This window comes from Marmota flaviventris, chromosome 9, assembly GCF_047511675.1.
Source record: "Marmota flaviventris isolate mMarFla1 chromosome 9, mMarFla1.hap1, whole genome shotgun sequence".
Taxonomy (NCBI): Eukaryota; Metazoa; Chordata; class Mammalia; order Rodentia; family Sciuridae; genus Marmota; species Marmota flaviventris.
In genome coordinates this window covers 606215-627040 of record NC_092506.1, presented here as the reverse complement: position 1 = coordinate 627040, position 20826 = coordinate 606215, and the positions used below count along the sequence as shown (strand labels likewise).

Below are 20826 nucleotides of genomic sequence, written 5' to 3'. Positions count from 1 at the left end.
GAAAAAATTTAAAAATAAATAAATGGTCACCCTCTAGTTTGCAGACCCTGGAGAGTGACAGCCTCACATTTAGGGTCAGCAGCCAAGGGAGCGTGCAGGGCCAACTGCCCTAACACTGTATGATCTTTGACCCACTACTGGGCGGATGGGGTCAGTGGCTCTGTCCTGCTCTTGAGGAGGGTCATGTAAAGTGGTGGAAAGGCCCTTGGAAAACACAGGGACAGGGCTGGAGTTGTGGCTCAGAAGTAGAGCACTTGTCTACCATGCGTGAAGCCCTGAGTTCGATCCTCAGCACCACATATAAATAAATAAAATAAAGATTTTTTTTTAAAAAAATCTTAACATAAAAAAAAAAAAGAAAGAAAGAAAAAAAAAAAAAAAGAAAACACTGGGACGAATCCTGGGAGCCCAGAGGCCTAAGCCTGCAGGTCAAGCCAGGGTACCTCCGAACCAGCTGCTCCTGAGTGGGGGCTGGCTTAGGCCTCTGGGTCTGGTGCTCAGGCCTCGTCAGCTGTTCAGGGAGCAGCATGGGGAGGGAGCTTCTGAGGAAGCAGGTATAAGTCCTGGGGGGGCGCTGTGACCCAGCCTGGAGACAGCAGCCAGAACCCCTACCAGGCTGGTGCAGGACTAGCCCTGCTGGTACAGGTGGGTGGGAGACCCTGCGGAGTGGCTGCGAAGGCCTGGTGGTTTCCATCCAACCCCCAAGGTCAAGCATCCCTAGTCCAACAGAGGTCTCTTTGGAGCAGGTGGAGTCCAGGGCCCAACCGTCTCTTGAAGGAGCAGTCTGCCAAGCAGGAAACCCGTCCCTAACCCATTGCCTCTTAGGCCCAGCTCCCTATCTATGGGGTCCTAGCCAAGGCAAAAGCAACCTCTGCTCGCCTTAGAGGGAGGTGACTGCCACATCCTGTTCATAGTTCAAAGGACATGGACGTCCCCAGTTCCCTTTGGCCATATCCTGCAGGAAACACTAGGCTCAAGATGCCTGCCTGGGACGTGAGGCAGGGCTTTGGAGGCCCAGGGGCCAGGCCTCTACTCAACCAGCAGAGGACACAGCCTGTGCAGCTCAGCCCCACCAGGTGCAACCCGCTCCCTGTAGTCAGCCCCACTCATTGCACTGGGATCCCTGATGGGGTCCAAGGCCACTCCACCCCAGGATTGGGTCCCCAAGCTTCCGGACACAGGGTCACTTCCCTCAACCAAGTCCGGTGCTGGGGCAGCCTCTGGCAGCCACCTAGTGCAGCACACTGAGCCACCAGCAGAGGGTGCCAAAGGCTTCCTCCAAGTTGGGCTCAAGCGAGCTCAGGTGAATATTGGCCAGGCAGGCAGTACCCACTGCAGAGAGGGTGCAGGAGAAACCATTGATACCACCAGCTGATGGTGAGCTGGGACTCACAGGTTCTAGGCTCTCTTTCTGATGCCTCTCTCAGCTTTAGCCTCACTTGTGACACACCCCTCCTGGGCAGACCTGGCAAACCTGGCTCACTCCCACCTGGCATGTGCTCCACGAAGGCCAGACGGGGTGATGGGCTTTGGGCCTTCTGGACATCTGGCCTGGGATGACTGCAGTGAGCAGAGTGGGTAGGTGTTGCGGGGGACAGTTTCCTGGGCCCCTCGCCTCTCAGAAACGTCCCCTCCGCTGGGGGCCTTTGTGATGGGTATAGAGGTGAGGGGTCTTCCTTGGCAGGTTCCACCTGGCCATGGTCAGCCCTCTGCCTGACAGCTCATAAAGAGGTGCAGGTTCCTCTGTCTCTAATAAAATGTGAAATGGGGCTGGGGATGTGCTCAGCGGTTGACTGCCTCTGAGTTCAATCCCTAGTTCCCTCCCCGCCAAAACAAAAAAAAAAAAAAAAAAAGAGGTGCAGCTTCAGGAGGCTCTAGGAGACAGACAGGTGGCTTCCAGGAGAAACTGGTTTAATCATGTGGCCTTAGAGCCCCCACCCTCATTTCTGGATGTGATGCTCTGTCCAGGGCTCTAAGATCACCAGTCACCAGCATGCAGCGCTTAGCTGGCCTGAGAAAGTTCCTGTCTGGGCTCTGCTGGATGGGAGTGGGTGTCGACAGCCATCGCTCCTTGGACTTTGAAAGGGTTACGGCACAGCGTGCCCCAAACCAGTGGGGCAACCATGGCTTCCTGTCCTGGAGACCCTGCAGGCCATTTTTGGGGTACAGCATCCTGCGGGGGACAAACCTGGAGTCCAGGTCACCAGCCTAACCAGCCTGGAGCTCTGGCCCACCTGAGATAGGTGGGAACAGCTGGGAGCAGGTGCATATAAAATCAAGCAGCAGGTGGTGAGTGTCAAACTCTGGAGGCCAGGAGCCGACATACGCACGCACAGGGAGGCCAGAGAGGCCCTGCCCACCTGGGGAGTCCTGTGGCCTAGGGCTGATGGATGAAGGCTGGCACTGCCAGGTGGCAGGTTTGGCTGGGAGAGGCCTTGGTTTGGGTGGGTGAGTGGCTTGCAGCTGAGAGGCCATCCATGTGCATGGCTCAGCCTGAAGATAAGCCTACTGCCTAGAGGCAGATGAGCACCCCATCCAGCCCATGTGAGTCCTCAGTATAAAATAATACACATATAAAATAATACTCCGTGCACTGGGAGTGGGCCCACCACCCGTGCTGCCTCCCTCTGCAGCAAGGGTGGCAACAGTCCAGCCAGGTCTAGCTGTCCTCCACCCTCCTCTGGTTCTTGGAATGAAACTTGTTCATGAGTTCCTCCAACTCCGACCCACTTTGCTGCTTCTAGGGAGAAGGGATGAGGAGCTCAGACAAGGGGCCAGAGGCCACGACCCCACTTCTTCCCAGCACCCCAGGAGCAGGTAGGCGGGTGTACTGTGACAGAGGCACCGGAGCGGGGCGGCTCACCTCCAGCATCGCCTTCTGCACTGTGAGTTGGCTGTACACGCGGATGCCCTCCTCCCCGCACACCCTCTTCAGCTCATCTTTGTTGAGGGAGAAGAGCTGGGGTCCGGTCAGGATACCCAGGTTCTCCACGATCCTGGGGGTGGTAGAGAGTAAGGGCGCGGGGGTGGGCATGGCGGCAGGCGGCCACGACGACGGCTGCGTGCACTGGCGTGCACTTGCTCAAACCCGCAGCCCTCCCGCTCCCGCCACTCACCGGCCGCTGAAGGCCTTGGCTTCTAGCCAGGCACGGACCTCATCCGGGCCGGACTCAAAGGTGAGTGGCAGGTGCACCGGCTGGGTGCGCTCCACGCGGAAGTGCCGCTGCGGCTGCGCCTTGATGTGGCTAATTTTCTTCATGAGCTCATCGTTGACTTCATCCATGTGGTGGATCAGCTCTGCAGGAGCGTGTGCTGAGCCGTGGACCCGCGCAGGCCCTGGCTTCCCCCTGCCCTCCCAGGCCGCCCCGCACCTCCTTGCTCCCTCTCCATGTAAGCGCCCTCTCACCATCTTTGTTCCCTGCGAAGATCGGGGGCAGTTTATGCATCGGGCTGGCGGGACCCCAGTATTTCTGGCTGGCCTGTGGGGGCAGGTGGTGAGGTGGGTGCTCTGAAGACCTGCCCAGACCCCTACCTGGCTTGTGGGCCGGCCCTTCCTTCCCTGGGCCAAGACAGAGGAAGGAGCCTCTGCACAGGCTCTGGCCCAGGGCTGGGGTGCAGCGGTATTCCCAGGCTGAGACTCAGCTGTCCGCCCAACCCCACCCAGGGCAAACGACTGTGTTGTGAGGGTGGGGCAGAACAGAGCGGGCACCTGCTCCAGTGGGGCACCAATATCCTCTGGCCGAACCTCATCCAGGATGTTGCAGGGCACATAGCCAGACTGGCCACTTCGGCTGCGAAGCTTCCACCACTGCCGGCCATCCTCCAGTACCTGCGGTGTCCCGGGGCAATCAGGTCTACCGTTTTTCCTGCCCTTAGACCCCCACCCTCCCCAGCCACGGGCACTAGTGTGGTTGCTGGGACTACTCACATGAGCCACACTTTGCAGAGAGGCAGAGAGAGTGCCCCAGGTCTCCCCTGAGCTCAGCCCTCAGGCCCCTGTGCCTCCTGGCCCCAGGCTTCAGTCCTGGCTGGGGGGGGGGGGCTACCCCTGCCTGACCTTAGCAGGGTCCTGGACGGAGGATGCTTCCTAGCCTCACTGTGGATGTAAACCACCCCCCTGCCCCAGCCTGCTCCACTTTCTGTCCCTCAGTGAGTAGCCTGGATTCAGGTTTGGCACAGTGGCTGCAGGGGAAGGCTCCTGGGTGGCCATGAGTGACAAGCCCCTTCTCTGTTCACTGGAGGGCCCCCCACTTGGCAAAGTGACTGCCCAGCACACAAGGGTTCTGCACACCCTCGGGAATCCCCCAGACATGGAGGGCCCTCAGCAAGGCTGTGCTGGGAGTCGGGGAGATCCTGCCCCTGGACCCAGTTGGAACCCAGAGCTAGGGACCCTAGGGAAATAGGCCAGTGGCTGTGCCCATCCCGTTGTTCCACAGTTCGGTCACCTTCCCTGGTCAGGCTGACCCCTCACCTCTAGGACCTCATCCTTGAGCACGGACAGCTCGTTGGCATTGCGGGCTGTGAAGTCGTAGAGAATCTTCACGTACTTGGCCGTGGCTGGTGTTGGCTGGTGGCCCCTGCAAGGACCCAGAGGGACTGGTGCAGCAGCTTCCCAGGCACGCAGCGGCCTGGCTTCTGCTGCCCAGGTTGCAGTGGAGGAGGGGCTGTTGCTCACAGCCCGGAATGGAAACTGTGACAGCCCTGGAGGTGGAGTGGGCGGGAGGGGCAAGATGCAGGGCCTGGCCCACCAGAGCTGCCTCAGGGGTCTCCAGGCTTGCTCCCAGGGGAGTCAGCCAGCTGGGTGCCTGGGGGTGACAGGGTCATGGCTTTCCCCAGCTGACCACAGGGGCCAGGACATTTTCAGAGCCATAGCCCCTGGGTGCTGCCCAGGGCACTGGCCTGCAGGCTCTCTGGAGGTCTGGACCTACATCCCCAGGGGCATGGGTGGAGCTGTTGGTGCAGATCGAGCACAGAACAGGACTGCTCCCTGTCCCACTGCACTGGGAGGAGCAGGGTAGAGGCCGCCAGGGTGAACAGACAGCTGCTGAGAACACTTCTGTGTAGCTCTACCTGGGGACCACAGGCCCATTGTGGGCCAAGGGATGGGCTTGTCTGGAATACGGATTTGCAGCCCCTTCCCTCCTGAAACCAGATTCTGGGATCTTGCAGGTTGCAAGTGCCCCAGGCAGACCCTGGGCCAGGAGTGAGGATACAGAAGTGGGGAGGCAAAGAGGGGTTCGCCCCTGGGTCTATTCTTTTTTTTTTTTTTATGGTGCTAGGGATGGAACCCAGGGGTGTTCTACCATTGAGCTCCACCCCCAACTCTTTTTATTTTTTATTTTGAAATCTGGTCTCCCTAAGTTGTCCAGGCTGTTCTGAGAGTGAAAAGCAGCATTTTTAGCCACTTGAAGGAGGTGTTTGCCACCACCTGGTGGCAGCACACCCCAGTCCATACTTGGAGGGTGTCACACCACCTCCCTGTAATGGGGCTTACCTGTGGGAATGTGGGGAGCTGACTGGTGGTAAGACATCCCCCTGGGGTGTGGACTCAGAGGAGAGACTGTGTTTCGGGGAGTTTCTTATGGATAGTCGGCTCACAGGGGTGGGCTGTGGGGAAAGCAGGGCTTGATGTCGGGTGGAGGCCAGGCAGTGCCAGGCAGGGTCCCAGGACAAGGGGCACAAGACAAAGACTTGGTGAACGTTCTGTGACCTGGCAGGCCGGGCCTGGGGCAGCCCCAGCTGTGGCTCCAGGAGTGGCAAGGGCAGCAGTTGGCAGGGGTTGGGGAGGCAAACTCCAGAGGGGTGGGGTCTGACCTGGTCATTGGGGTCAGAGGCCAGTCCTTCCATCTCCCAGGGAGCCTCCTGCAGCACCTCCAGAGGCGGTTCCCAGCCACTGTGGAACTTGGGCACGTACAGGGGCACCTGTGGCTCCTTCGGCCACTCAGAGCTGGGGTGGGCAGTGCCGGGGTCAGCCAAGACTCCCACTGGAGCTGGCCCACCCGGGACCCCATCCTGGTCCAGGCCCTGCCCCTCACCCTGTCCATACCGGGGCCGTGTCCAGGTGTCCCCCAGGGACTCCCACAGTGACATCTCCTTTGGTACCAGGTGGCCACGTAGGAAGGCCACAGCCTCCTGGGAGAGCAGTGGGCTGAAGACAGAGCGGGCGAGGTCTGGGCCTCCGCAGGTGTTGACGATCTGGGGGATGGTGTGGTTCAGAGGGGCGCCCCAGCCTGCAGCTGCACAGCTGGCCACCCTGGGTCCCCACCCCCATCCGCCCCACCCGCCCCAGCCCCAGGCACCAGGTCCAGAGGCCCGAAGAGGAAGTGCACCAGCTCCGCCGCACTGGGGTTCTGGATGTGCTTCTGCAACTTGGCCTGGAGGGAGCGGGCAGGTGACAGGTGGCAGGGAGCGGGCAGGTGACAGATGGTGTGGGGGAACCTCCACCCTCACCACCAGCACAGGGCAGGCCTGGACTCACCAGGAGATTGATGGCCAGCTTGGTTTTCTGGAAACAGTCGACAAACTCACCCTCAGAGGGGGGCCGGGCACGCAGCGTGAGGACGCCCTCTGGCACAGGGTGGAGGCCATGAGCCGGCTGGCCGTCTGATGCTGAGCCCCCCCAGGCCAGCCGTCCCCAGCTCGGGGCCCTGCGCCGCCCCCCGCGCACCTGCCGGCCCCTTCTTGCCCTTCTTCTTCCCTTTCTTGCGCTGGTTCAGCTGCCTGAAAGCCTCGGCCGCCTTCTGTAGCCGGGCCACGAACCACTCGATGTCGTCCAGGGCGCAGTTGAGGATTTGCTGGGGTCAGAAGGGCGGGGGTGGGCTTCAGACCTCCACCCACTTTGGGGCTGCTCTACAGGCAACAGGCCATCTGGGCCCATGGCAGGGGGGGCCAGGAAGGCCCGGCAGGGGGTGGGAGGGCACCCACCGTCTCCTTCTCTATCCTCTGAGCCAGCACCGCCCGAGGCTCCTCATCCTGCGATTCCCGGCGGCGGTAGCCTGGTGGGGACAGAGCAGCTGCCCAGGGGCCCTGCAGACCCCACAGGGAGCCCCGCAGACCCCACAGGGAGCCCCGACCTAGCCCTAGGCCTACCTGGCTCCGTGACTGGTGCTGGCAGGCCCACGCGGTTCTTGGCCTGAGGAGAGTCCCCAGCCTGGCGCTGAAAGGGGATGGGAGCTGGGCTCTGGGGAGGCGGCAGGATGGACTGCCGCTGCCGGATCTTCTCCTGGTGCCCCCTGGGGGGGAGAGGAAGGCCTGCTCAGCAGGCCACCACCCCAGTCCTGGGCAGCTGCCTCCCCTGTGCCCTCCCTGCCCTGGTGAGAGCCCAGCTCCCCATGGTCCCCATGGCCCTACTTCAGGGTCTGTGGCCGCAACTTCTTCCCCATCCGGCAGTCAGCCAGCGCGCTCTGGATGTCCTCCTGCACCAGCTCCGCCTGGGGGCACAGGGGCATCAGGCTGGTTCAGCGGGGTGCCTCACCCGCCCCTGCCAGCTGCCTCACCTCCACCTCGTCACAGTGGAAGAAGTGCACGTCGGGCCTGCTCTGCTCGGAGTCCTGGCACACCAGCAGCAGCACCGAGGGGTAGCGCAGCTGGTTCAGCACCGTCTGGCTGTGCAGCACGGTGGGCAGCGGGAAGTTCTCCAGCTCTTCCTGGGGGCAGAGGGCAGGCCGTTACGTGGCCTCAGCCGGCCCTGGACACAGATGTGGGCTGTGGCCACAGGCATGGAATGGACCACAGATGTGGCCAAGAAAGGGACCAGTGCCCTGCCCGAGGTGTGATGCAGCAGCATGTGCTCCTGGGACGCAGACGTGGCAGGAACTTGCAGGGGCAGGACAGACCAAGTCCAGGGACAGGACTGACACTGCTCACACTGCAGACACATGTTGAGTACAGACCCCATGGACACAGTCAGGCCTGCTGACTGCAGCCTGTGAGCCTCTTGCAACTGGACACAGCCTGGCCCCGCTGCAGGTTGCTGCCTGGGCTCTGGCCAGGTTGATCCTGCTGGCCCTTGGCCTCGTCCTCTTCCACATGCTCGCCCCAGAGACCCGGCACCCATGGGAGCCCAGTAGACAGCAGCCTGCTCCACCAGCCTGACCTGGTTCTCAACATCCAGCAGCCGCAGGGCCTTGTCGTTCACCTGCAGCAGCACCTCCTGTGCCCAGACCTTCTCCTTGGCACTGAGCTGCACCAGCTTCCGGATGGCGTCTTCCACAGATGCGATGGCCTCGCTCTTGTCCATGATGAATGTGGCCAAGTGCTGGGGGGCAACAGTCACTACTGGGTTCGGCCGTGCTTGTGCCAAGGCCCAGGCCCAGGGCTGGGGGCCCCAGCCAACCCAGGGGGTCCTGCAGGGCCACAGCTTTATCTCAGGTGGAGGCGCCCCTATTCTGCCCTGGTTGACATCTTTGGGGATCACAGTTGTGCACTGATAAAACCTGAAAGCATTCCTGACTGCCCGGCCACCTGGGGCACTCCTCTGCCCTCCCCACTTCTTGCTGCTAGGCCCTGCTCCTCTCTCAGGACCTCACACTACATCTGTGTGTTGGGCCTGAGGCAGGTCCTGCCCTCAGGATGCCCTCACCCAGAGCAGTCGGATCCGGGATTGGCTTCTAGGGGACATGGGTGGAAAGAGCGCATCTGGGGGTCTTCTGCAGCCTGGCCTGGCCTGGCCTGCCCCCAGGAGCTGCCCTCTACCTCATCAGTAAAACCCTCCCACAGAGCTTCAGGCTTCAGTAAACAATGCTGGGACAGGTGGATAAACTAGCTAGGCCAGGACATCAGACAACACAAAGCCACAAAAGCACTAGAGAAAATAGACGGTGATTTCTCACCAAGTCTAAGGGAACTTTCTCCACGGGGCACTTTCCCCAGCAAGGTGGAAAACACACGAGCTCAGAAGAAGAGACTAACCAATCTGACAATAAAAAAAGATTTCTGACTGGGTATCGCTCAGCCGTGGAGTGCTTCCTAGCATGCACAGGCCGGGTTCAATCCCTAGCACCAAAAAATAAAAAACAGCCAGATGCAGTTCAAGGCCAGCCTCAGTGATTTAGTGACACTTTCTCTAAACAAACAACAACAATAAAAAGAAATAAAAAGGGCTGAGGATGTAGCTTAGTGGTGGAGCTCTCCCAGATTCAGCCCAGTATCCCCCCCACACACACAAATAAAGGATATTGATAATAAGTAAGTAAACAAATAAATACTTAAGTAAGCACACAATAACACTGCAACAGAAAATTGCCAAAGGATCTGAGCACAAAGAAAACAAATATAAATAACTTTTTTTTTAGTTGTACATGGGCATAATACCTTTATTTTATTTATTTATTTTTATGCAGTGCTGAGGATCAAGTGCAGTGCCTCGCAGGTGCTGGGCAAGTGCTCTACTGCTGAGGCACAACCCCAGCCCTGTAACTTTTTAATACAGAAAACTTTATGTAAATCTCATTGAATAAAAGAACCACACATTGAAACTCTGAGCCTTTATTATTTTAGCAATAAGTCACTGTCTTTTTCACCTATTCTACTGTCCAACCCTCGAAGTCACTGGGGTACATCATGGTTCAGATGTGGAGACAGGCAATGTCACCTAGCACCTGCCAGCCTCCTGTGCAGAGGCTGGTGACATCTGTAAAGGCACACATCTTCCCTCCCAGCTCTGCTGCAGGTGGCCTGTGCAGGTGCGGTGTGGCACTGGGCAAGGCTGCTCCCCGCAGAGCCACTTGCAATAACAAAGACTGGGTGCGACTCACATGGCCATCAACCAGAGAAAGAGTGAGTGGGCGAAAACACACAGCAGAATCCGAGGGGGCTGTGTGGGGCGGAGCAAACCTTGAAATGCACGCTGTTAGCACAACACAGAACAACCCACCAAATGAAACCAAGCTGCTAGGCCACCAGCAAGCTTAGGACATCTCACATGGCTGAGACCACATAGGGGATGCTCTTGGACCATAATGAAATTAAAGTCAGATGAATATCAAAAAGTTAGATAGAAAATCCTCAAATGTTTGGAAATCAAGCTACATAGTTCTAAATAACCCATGGGTCAAAATTGAAGTCACAAGGAAAAGTAAAATATATTCTGGGGTTGGAGATAGATAGATATATATCTATATCTATATCTATATCTATATCTATATCTATATATATCTTGTGTTCTGTCCCCAGCACCACAAAAAAATTCTGAACTGAAGTATAATAAAAACAGGCATAATATATTATAATTGGTGGACTACAACTAAAACTGCTGGCTCTCCCACCCCCCGACTCCCCAGTGCTAGGGATTGAAACCAGGAGTGCTCTAGCAGTGATCTATATCCTCAGCCCTTTATATATATATATATATTTTTTTTTTTTTTTTTTTTTGAATTCAGGATTTTTGGGGGGAGGGGAGGGGAGTACCAGGGATTGAACTCAGGGGTACTCTACCACTGAGCCACATCTCTAGTCCTATTTTGTATTTTATTTAGAGACAGTCTCACTGAGTTGCTTAGTGCCTTGCCATTGCTGAAGCTAGCTCTGAACTCATGATCCTCCCTCTCAGCCTCCCGAGCTGCTGGGATGACAGGCACATGCCACAGAGCCCAGCTGAATTCAGGATCTTGATACGTTGCCTGGACTGGTCTTGAACTTGTAATCCTCCTGCCTCAGCCTGCTGAATAGTTGGGATTACAGGTGTGCACCACCACACCCAGCTAAGGCAGTGCATTGAGGGAAATTTATAGTTTCTGATGACTATGTTAGGCAAAAAGTTAAGACTTAGGATCGGTGACCTAAACTTTCAGCTTAAGAAGCTAGAAAAACATGCTGGGGTGTGACTCAGTGGTAAGCACTTGCCTGGCATACAAGGGCCTGGGCCCAACCCCCAGTACCACAGGGGAAAAAGCTACAAAAACACAATAAAATAGACCCCAAAGAGAGTGGAAAGAAGTAAATTAAAAGTAAAAATCAATAGAGAAGCAGGGCACAGTGGTGCACGCCTGTAATCCAGTGGCTCCAGAGGCTGAGGCAGGAGGATCACAAGTTCAAAGCCAGCCTCAGCAAAAGTGAGGTGCTCAGCAACTCAGTGAGACCCTGTCTCTAAATAAAATACAAAATAGGGCTGGGGATGTGGCTTAGTGGTCGAGTGCCCCTGAGTTCAATCCCTGATACCCACCCCCCAAAAAACAATCAATAGGGAAAAATCCAACAAAGTTAGTTTTGAAAGAAATGCTAAAATTGATAAATCCCCAGCAAGAGTGATCAAGAAAAATGCTAGAGACAATCCCTTCAAAACCAAGAGGACAGAGGGTACATGTCTACACTACACACAGGCACCCACCGTCTGGCCATCCCACAAAGGCGGCCCAGCACTCAGCCTCACTGGCAAATCACAAGTATTGAAGGAAGAAACAACAAGAAGCTTCACAAACTTTCTGAAAACCGAGGTGAGAACTCTTCCCTCCTGCCCTGTGAGGTCAGCATAACCCTGACCCCCAAACCTGCCAACAGTACTATGTGAGAAAGTTGCAGACCAATATCTCTGGGAGACATTGACACAAAAACCCCTCAACAAAATATTAGCAAATTAGCCCATCAGCACATAAAAAGGATAGTATAGCCAGGCGCAGTGACACATGCCTGTCATTCCCACGACTCAGGAGGGTGAGGCAGAAAGATGGCAAGTTCAAGGACAGCCTGGGCATCTGAGCCAGGCCCTGTCTCAACATAAAAAAAAAAACAGCTGAGGACGCAGCTCAGTGGTAGAGGTTCCCTGAGTATTGGCGGGAGGGGGGAAAGCTAGTATACCTTGAAGAAAATGAAGTTATCCCAGAAATGCAAGGTTGGTTCAACACACATAAAAGTCAACCAGGGAGCCAGGTGCAATGGCTTATACCTGTAATCCCAGTTACTCAGGAGGCTGAGGCAGGAGGATCACAAATTAGAGGTCAGTCTGGGAAACTGAGCAAGACCCTGTCCCCCAAATAAAAATAAAAAGGGCTGGGGGTGCAGCTCAATGGTAGAGCACTTGCCTAGCATGAAGGGGCCCCGGACTCAATCCTAGCACCACCAAGAATTAAAAAAAAAAAAAAAATCAGTCAAGCCAGGCACAGGGGTGCATACCTGTAATCCCAGCGGCTAGGGAGGCTGAGGCAGGAGAATTGCAAGTTAAAAGCCAGCCTCAGCAATGGCAAGGCCCTAAACAACTCAGTGAGACCCTATCTCTAAATTAAATACAAAATAGGGCTGGGGATGTGGCTCAGTGGTCGCATGCCCCTGAGTTCAGTCCCTGATTAAAAAAAAAGAAAAAAAAAAAAAAACCTCAGCCAATGTAGTTCACTACACCAGCAGTGGCAAATAAACCTCAATAGATTTGGGGAAAGTATCTAACAAAATCCAACACCCATCATGATCAAAAACTCAGCAAAAGAAATTCGAACTTGTCACATTGATAATAGGTATCCACAAAAACAGGCATCAGTAGGACACTGGACGCTCTCTCCAAGACTGGACCTCTGCAGATACACCATGCTCTTATCTTCATCTAGCATTGTACTTTAAACAGGGAGATGGGGCAAGAAAATAAATGAATGATCTGAAGACAGGAAATGAAGAGTGGTCTTTATTTTCCAGCAATCTGATGTGTATATAGAAAATCCAAGCATTTTACAAGTCAATCACAAGTAATTTGCAAATTACTTAATTCACCAGTCTCAGGACACTTGATCATCATACCAAAGTTCAATTGTTTTTCTATAGGCTAACAGCAGACAAATGTTAAAAAGAATGCTATTTGTTTTTCATTACTGGCATTGAATCCAGGGGTGCTCTACCACTGAGCCACATCCCCAGCTCTCTCTCTTTTTTTTTTTTTTTTTAATTTAGAGACAGGGTCTTGCTGAGTTGCTAAATGCTTTGCTAAGTTGCTGAGGCTGGCTTTGAACTCGCAATCCTCCTGCCTCAGCCTCCGGAGCCACTGAGACTACAGGCATGCACCACTGCACCAGCACCATTTGTAATAACATATAAAAATCAAATGCCTAAGCAATAATTTAACAAAGGATATGCAAGCTTCCTATAATGAAGACCACAAAACACTGATGAGAAATTAAAGAATATGTATTGATGGAAAGGTATCCCATGTTCATGGATGGAAAGACACAATATTGTTCAAGTGTCAACTCTTTCTAAAGTGATTCAGAGATTTGACTTGATGCCAATCAAAATTCTAACAGCATCTTTTAGGAGGAGAAATACACAAGTTGATTCTAAAATCCATATGCAAGTATGAGGAACTCAAGCCAATCTCAGTTGGGCTTGGTGGTACACATCAGTAATCCAAGTTACTCAGAAGGCTGAGACAGGAGGGTTGTTTAAGCCTAGAAGTTTGGGACCAGCTGGGCAACATAGCAAAACTCCATTTCTAAAACACAAGAGTGGGGGGAGAGACACAGGATATTATGAAGATAAAGAACAAAGCTGTGGGACTCACATGGCCTGAGTTCACGACTGATAAAGCCACAATAAGTTGAAGCTTGTACACAGCATTACAGAGCAGTGAAATGACGATTCCAGAAACAGACCTGTCCATATCTGGCTCATCAGTGTTCACAGAAGCAGCAGAGCAATCCCGGGGGAGGAAAGCCTTTTCACTATGGCTGGACATGCACACAAGAGAAAACCAGCCTTGATCCCCACTCCACACCATGCCCCAAAAAACACCTGGAGGGGACGGTGGACCCAGATGCAAAGGCCACACTACAGACATCCAAAGGCAACAAAGGCACAGTTCCTCAGGAGGCAAGAAGCCCCCCCACAGAAGGAAACAAAGGTGGTCTGATTAGACGTCACCAAAATGTCACCTTTGTGTCCCTCGAAAGACAGTGAAGCTTATGAGTGAACAAGCCACAGACAGGGAGAAGGTGGTGCTGACCCTCACACCTGACTGTACATATGAAGATGTCCACATGGATCAGAAGCACCTCCACATGTATGTGGGCAGAAGCAGCATCAGGGGAGAGGCCTGGGGCCAGGTGGCTGGCAAAGATGCCCTGGCAGCCCAGCCGGGGCGGGCACAGAGTCATCCTCTGCCACGCCTTCTTAAGTCAGTTCAGGAAGCTGAGGAGGCTGTAAACTACAGGGTCCTGTCGACAGAGACAGGGAGGTGGGGCTGCGCCCTCAAAGGGTCTGGCAGGAGCTTGGGGTGACAGAGCCATGCTGGGTGCCACCTATGTGGTAACAGGACTGCATGCCCCACCACATTTACTGTACGGAAAGTCAGCAGCAAAAACACAGGCTTTGGCACCCTGCCTCCGCTCCACCTTGCTAAGGCAGGTCTCTGATGCTTTCTCTGGGAGGGGTGGGAAAACCTCATCTCCTCCCACACCCTCTCTGGCCCCTGCAACAGCTGGGATGAGCCAGGCCAGCTGGGACCAAAGTCCAGGGGCCAGGCTGGGTCCTCACTGAGGAGAGCAAAGTCCCACCCCTGAGAAAGGCGGCGGAGCTGCTGTGGAGGAGGGGGCTGGCTGACCGCCCACACTGACAGCTCTGCCTTGGGAAACTGCGTCACAATGGTTACTGCACAGTGGCCCAGCCTGCCCAGGCCGGTGGGGGGAGAACACTGGTCATCCCAACACACTGGACCCCAGAGCCTCAGGTTCTTTGGATTCAGTCTGAGGAACAGGCTTAGACAGTAACTTCCTCAGCCCTGGGCCCAGTGAGGCCCACGGTGGGTGGGAAGGCCCAAGAGAGCCACCACAGTGGGCCTGCAGCCACAGCTGGCTCTGCTCGCCCCTTACCTGCCTCCCCCTCATTCCTCCCCATAGTCCCCCAAGCCTGGATCTCGGCCAGGAGCCCGGCCAGCTGGCAGGCATGGAAGGCCCATCTGTAAAGTGTGTTTCCTAAGTTCTAGGTGTAGGACAAAGCCCTCCCAGGCTGGCGGCCGGTCCAAAGGGCGCAGGGTGGCAGGGTACGCAGGGTAGCTCCGACGCAGCACGGCCACCTGAAGCTCCCGCAGTGCTCAATAAAGAGTGTCTTTGTTTCAGCTTCTCCCGCTAATCCAGTTCCTTGTTTTGGGGCAGGATGACAACTTCCTTCCCAGAGGCTCCTGTGCACAGCCCCAGGGGGCCTCCCCAGCACACCCGGGGTGGTGCCAACCTCAGCACCAAGTCCCCAGGGAAGGCTCCCCAGACTGAAGGGCTTGACCCCACTGTGGCTCAGCCCAGGACCCGTGGGGGGCAGTCCCTGGCTCTGGTCTCCCCACTTGTCCTCGGGCCTCAGTTTCTCCACCTGCTTATGCACCCCGACGCATGGGGGTCTCACCTGGACATGGTACTGGGAGGTCTCGTGCATGATGACATTGGAGTTGGAGTACTTCTTCCTCTGCTCTGGACGGGGAGATGGTGGTCACTCAGCCCAGATCTCAGGACCGCCAGCCCCCAGTCCAGGTGGGACTGGACCCCAGGGGGCCGCAAGGGAGGGTGGAGTCAAGGTAAGGGGTGCTTCTCTTGGGCCCCTCATGAACACCAAGGATCACAGGTGTGAGATCCATGAGGACCCTCCTCAGACCATGAGGACTCTCAGGAAGCCCTCTGCTCCATCCAGCCCAGGCTCACCCCAGGGGAGACACCCATGGCTCTGAGAGGGAAGGGGCCTGCTCAGAGTGGGGAGGGCAGCCAGAGGCTATGGGACTTGTCCTGGGGGCACTGGAGGTTCAGCCTCACCGGAGGCTGGCCAACCCCTGTGCCCACCTTCCCAGGGGAGAGGTCTAGGCCAGGGCTTGCCCACCCTCAGAGCCACCACCAGAATCTTCCTCCTTTCTAGGGGCTTCTTGCTTTCCAGACGGTGGGTGCAGCATCCAAAGGCACAAGTGAGGGCTGTGGCAAGCTGGGAGGGCAGCCTGGCTCCCTCCTGGAGAGACACCTGGCCACCGGCCGCCTGCCCCGATCGAGTTGCAGAGACGCCCAGGGGAATCAATACTGATGCTCTCTGAATTATTCGTAAAGGGCTCTCCCCTTACTGCTGGGGGAGGGGTGTTCTGTGCCAGGAACTTTGGGGACAGACCTCACAAGCTGTCAGTGGATTAGGGTCCAGAGGCCTCCTCCAGGTACCCAGGGCTGACCAAGCCTGAGGTCCTCTGGGCCAGGCCAGGCAGTCCCCTACTTCCCCAGCCTGGCCCTGTCTCCAGCTTCACTCACCAAACAGATCCTTCGCGCTCATCTTAGCAGCACCATCGGACCGGCCCAGGCTGCCACTGTGGGGGGGGGCAGGTGAGGGGGGCCACCACGCCCTCCCCGGGGGCCCTCCCTGGGGGCCCTCCCCGGGGGCCCTCCCCGGGGGCTGCTTGTGGGCAGTGAGGGTGGGCATGGGGCTCACTTGGCAGCACCAGGGCAGCAGCTCATGGCTCCTGACTGGCTCATGGCGTCCTTGGTGGCGGCCAGCAGCTGGGAGGGCAGAACTCAGTGTGGCCGAGTCTGGGGCCCAATGCCTGGCCCACACCTGAGAGGACAGAGGAACTGAGCTGACACCTTCTCTGGTCCTGGCCAGTGGCCTTGTTATTCCCAGGACAGGGCCTCCTCTCCCTACCCGGGGTCCAGGGCAGGAATTCAGTGACTTGACCAGATTCCACAGGGAGTCCTCAGGAAGTAGAGCTCCCTACCCTGCAACCCAGCTAGTGGCCACTGAGCCCCATCTTGCCTCAGACCTTCAGACTGCATAGGGTTGCCCCCCCCCCCCAGGAGGCTGCCTAGGAGGCTCTGAAGAGGGTTATGGGGGGAAAGCATCTTCTCAGCAGAGTTCAAGTAGGTTCAAAGGCCCTGGGGCAGGTAGCAGCCAGCAGGAGTGGAGGGCAGGGGCATGAGGCTGGAGCCTGGGGAGGGGCACACAGTGCAGAGGGAGCTCTGGCTCCCGCCTTCCAGTCCTGCCCCACCCCAGGCACCTACCCCACAGGGGCCTCTGCACCCTGTTGTGAACACATAGCCCACACCTGTCCACCCTTGGCTCTCTTTGGGCCCTTGTAGAGCAAGCAGGGAAGCCCTGTGGTAGGGAATCCTGGGGTCCCTGGTACTTAAGGGGTGGTCTCACCCTGATGAGAAGGCAAAATGGGGAAACCAGGGTAGGACCCTTGGCAGCAGGAGCCGGCCCAAGAAAGGACCTGGGGAAGGTGGGCACAGGGTGGGGGTTCAGAGGGATGGGTGGTGTCCCAGCCTCCCTGTAGCAGATTCCCAGGCCTGACCACTGTCCAGCTGCACTCGGGGGAAACGAGGACAGGTTGCTAACGTGAACAGGGTCTGATCTGGGTTGCACCCTGGAACCTTCCTGGGAGGTAAGCAAACCCTGGCGGCTTATGTGGGGAGAATGCCCTGGGGGACCACCAGTGCAGAACTGCCCCCGTGTCCCAGGTAGAACAGGACCTCTGTGGTGGCTCCCTAAGGGGTCCTGGGTCCACACTCTTGTCTGCCTTCTGACAGATGTCACCAGGAAGGCCATCCTCCTGACTTCAGTGTTTGGGTCTACTAGGGTGGGGCCACCAGCCTGGGTGCTGGTATGGAGAGCTGAGGGGCAGGCTGGGGCACCCCAGGACTTTCTGGTTTGACGAGGTCCTGCTGGGGAGCACTCCCAGGAGATGTGGGAGCCTGGGGGCTTTGGTTACCGCCTCATCCTGGCTCCTGCTCTGCCCCGCCCACATGCCACAGGGGGCTTGGCCAGATTGCCCTGTCCACCTATCCGTGGAGAATGTTTGGAATGCTCATGACCTCAGTGGGTGAGTCCGAGTGTTTGCTTAATGGGATTCCTGGCAGGCTGAACCAAGGGCACTGGGCACGTGGGTCCAGGTACACACACCTGGGCAAAAACAACCCTCCAGACCCAGGCCTGCAGGCACGCAGACACACAGGCTGGGCTGCACAGCCCTCCCCTCAGGGAAATCTAGGCTGGGACTTCAGCAGTGGGGGAGCTGGGGCCACTTAGAGGCCTGTGTGAGGCCTGCTCCCAGTGGGCTTCAGCTGGGGGTGGGGAAGCCATGTAACTCAGAATAGGTGGAGATGGGTGCCCAGCCCTGGCCCTGGCCCTGGCCCCTGGGCTTCAGGCTGTACTTTAGTTTTATGGAGGCCATTTTCCGGGTATGAAGGGAGGACCCAGTATGTCTGGGGCCTGGCGAGTGGACAGTGGAGGGAGGAGGCCCCAGTAGGGCAGAGAGGGTGGAGGAACTGGCTCCAAGTTCAAATTCCAGCTCCACATGCTGAGTGACCTTGGGGAGGGGTCAGCTTAGTCATCAGGGCTCCTAGCTGCCCTCATGGGAGTCGGGTGGGGCCCTGGAACAGGGCAGTCCCTCAGGCCCTTCTGTGACCTGAGGAAAGAGCCCTGTCCAGGTCGGAGGGAGGAAGAGACAACTTGGAAACTTCTAGGGGGGAGGGTGGATACACTTGAGGAGACCTGGGCAGGCACAGGGTGCAGAAGCCTGGCTGGATGGAAGCACTGGGCCCACAGGGCCTGGGTACTGGGCAAGTCCAGCAGAGGCCTGGGCACAGGATGGCAGTGCAGATGGGCTATCCCCACCAGGGGCCCCTCCTTGCACAGCAAGGATTGTGCACTGGAATAGGGGCAGAGGTGGTCTGTGGGGTGTGCCTACTTCCGCCCCTGCGGGGGGGGGGGGGCACCCTCGCACAAAGGGGCAGTTCTAGAGCAGCCCTGCCCAGGGACCAGGAACCTGGAATGGCCAGACTGGATTCCCACAGGTCCTGGTAGCCCACCCTCCAGGACGGGCCCGGCAGGGCTCCTGCAGCCACGCCCCCAGGCCCCCAGCCTTCCTCCCGTCTCGGACTGCACACCTCACCTCTGACCAGCAGCCCGACCCAACCTGATGCCATCCTGGCCCAAGCCTCCAGAGAGTTCCAGGCCTGGGCTGTGTGCCCACCTTCAGGGTCCTCCCATGGAGGACAAGCCCCTTCTCCGGATGCAGGGATCCCTCCACCTAGCCCCAGGGCTGGGAGGGCATGGGACCTGCATGGGTGAGTCACCTGCCACTGGCTTAAAAATATCCCTGCACGCGGGCCGCGCCCCGGACACTGGCAGACCGGACCGCAGTGGACCGGTTCTTGGGCCCAGAGCCCCCGAAACCTCCTGCCCCACCGCGCCCGGCCACCCTGGTCCAGCTATCCCCCGCGCTTCAGGCGCCCAGCTGCCTCCCGCACCCGGCCCCCCAGAGCCCCGCGTCCCATCGCCACTGAGGAAACTGAGGCCCAGACGGATGAGCTCCTTCCTCGCCCTCACCTGCTCGCGGCAACTGCGTCCTCGCTGTGGCCAGTCCCCCGGCCCGTGTGTCCGCCAGTCTGTCCGCGCCTTGGCCACCGCACTAGGTCTCCGCTGGCGGGCGGGTCGCTTCGCGGGGCGGGGCGGGGCGGGGCGGGGCGGGGCGGCGAGAGGACGAACCTGAGCGACAGGTTACCGAGTCACCGGGGAGCGGGCGCGCGGGGGAGGCAGGGGCGGGCCCGGGACGCCCCGCCCCCGCCCGCCAGGCCCGGCTGCGCGCCGCGGTGTTCCTGGCGGTCCAGCTCACCTGGGGCGCTGCGCGGCCGCCCCAGCCCTCCCCGCGGGACGTTCCGGGCCCCTAGCTTCAGAGCCCTTCCTCTTCAGCTGGCCCATCTGGTGTGGGATGCTGGGGCAGAGGCATCAGTCTGAGTGGAGGTCAGAGGTAGGAACTAGCTAGGACCCACAGCCCTAGCTCCCAGTCCAGGAGTTCCTAAGTCCCCTTTCTCTGCACCCCACCTCATCCCGGGCACCTCCAAAGGGTGGGAGTGTCTGGTGGGTGGGGACACCTGTGGCCCAGACTGTCCTGTGAGCTTCTGGCTCTGTCTCATCAGGCCGTCTCCCAGAAGGCCCTGAGCCAGCCTGTTGCTATGCACAGGACAGGGTGGGGTGCACAGAGAGCGAGAAGCCAAGGTTGGCTGGCAGTGGAGGAGGTGAAGGGGATAGAGACCACCTGGGCACATGCAGGGTCCCCAGGGTTCCAGCTCTGTTCCCAGGGTGGGGGCAGAGGGAATGAGTACTGTCAGGAAGTCAGGACTGCTGGTGTTTGCCCTGGGCTGGCATGGAGTAGCCATGGGGAGGTGGGCACTCTGCCCTGGAGGGCCAGAGCCACTGGCATCTCTGTGGTCTGCACTGAACCCACAGGTGAGCTCAGCCGAAGGGTGGCAGGAATGGCCTTTGTCCTCCAGTCCCAGCACCTGCCCGAGTCCAGACAAGACCTGCTTCCTGGTCCACAGCCTTTGCAGCTGAACTCAAGAACCTGGCCTAGTCCTGCTCCACATGTGACTCCATCCTGAACCAGTGTGCAGGGTCAAGCACTCTGCTCTGCCCTGGCAGGGGCAGGCAATACACCCATGCCCTCGCCCTTCCTCGGCAGGGTGAGGAACGGGCAAAAGCAGGAAGTGGGCACTGCAGGGACAGCTGGGGCAGGTCCCAAAGCCACTCTGGGCCGCCTGGACCTGTAGTGTTTGCAGATGGTGTGGAACAGTTGACCTTCCCCTTTGTGTGCCAGTGAGAGGGGGGTGTCAAGGGCTCCAGACTCAGATCTGTTAACTGTGAAAGCTTTCTACCCGGTCTGCAGAATGAACCGGCAGCCCTTCTGGGCATCCTAATGGATGGTGCCCCAGCCACAGAGATGCTTGGGAGCACTGGCCCTTTCCACGCCTGCGTGTGGATCTGCTGCCTGGGCACGCTGAGTGGGAAAGCAGGTGTCCAGGCTGCCTGACATTCACTCTGGGGTCAGACGAAGCCAGCTGAGGGCCCTGGGTGAGGACATGACAGTGACACTGGCTCTGGAGGAGGCCCAGGACACTGGCA

At 57.7% G+C, this 20826-nt stretch overlaps 1 protein-coding gene across 1 annotated transcript; it reads right to left on the bottom strand.

Moving 5' to 3' along the window:
* Positions 1–1945: 1945 nt before the first annotated feature.
* On the bottom strand, positions 1946–19319 carry Eps8l2 (EPS8 signaling adaptor L2). The gene is made up of 21 exons (XM_027953663.3): positions 19255–19319; positions 16360–16427; positions 16182–16237; positions 15307–15371; positions 8096–8257; positions 7497–7646; positions 7351–7430; positions 7090–7232; positions 6925–6995; positions 6668–6794; positions 6479–6567; positions 6300–6374; positions 6047–6195; positions 5815–5947; positions 5495–5607; positions 4472–4577; positions 3710–3829; positions 3407–3479; positions 3117–3297; positions 2864–2996; positions 1946–2740 (listed from the first exon to the last, which is right to left on the bottom strand). Exons 2-21 carry the CDS (start codon positions 16401–16403, stop codon positions 2660–2662), a joined length of 2151 nt encoding a protein of 716 aa, XP_027809464.3. The 5' UTR covers positions 16404–16427; positions 19255–19319; the 3' UTR covers positions 1946–2659.
* Between the last annotated feature and the right edge of the window lie 1507 nt (positions 19320–20826).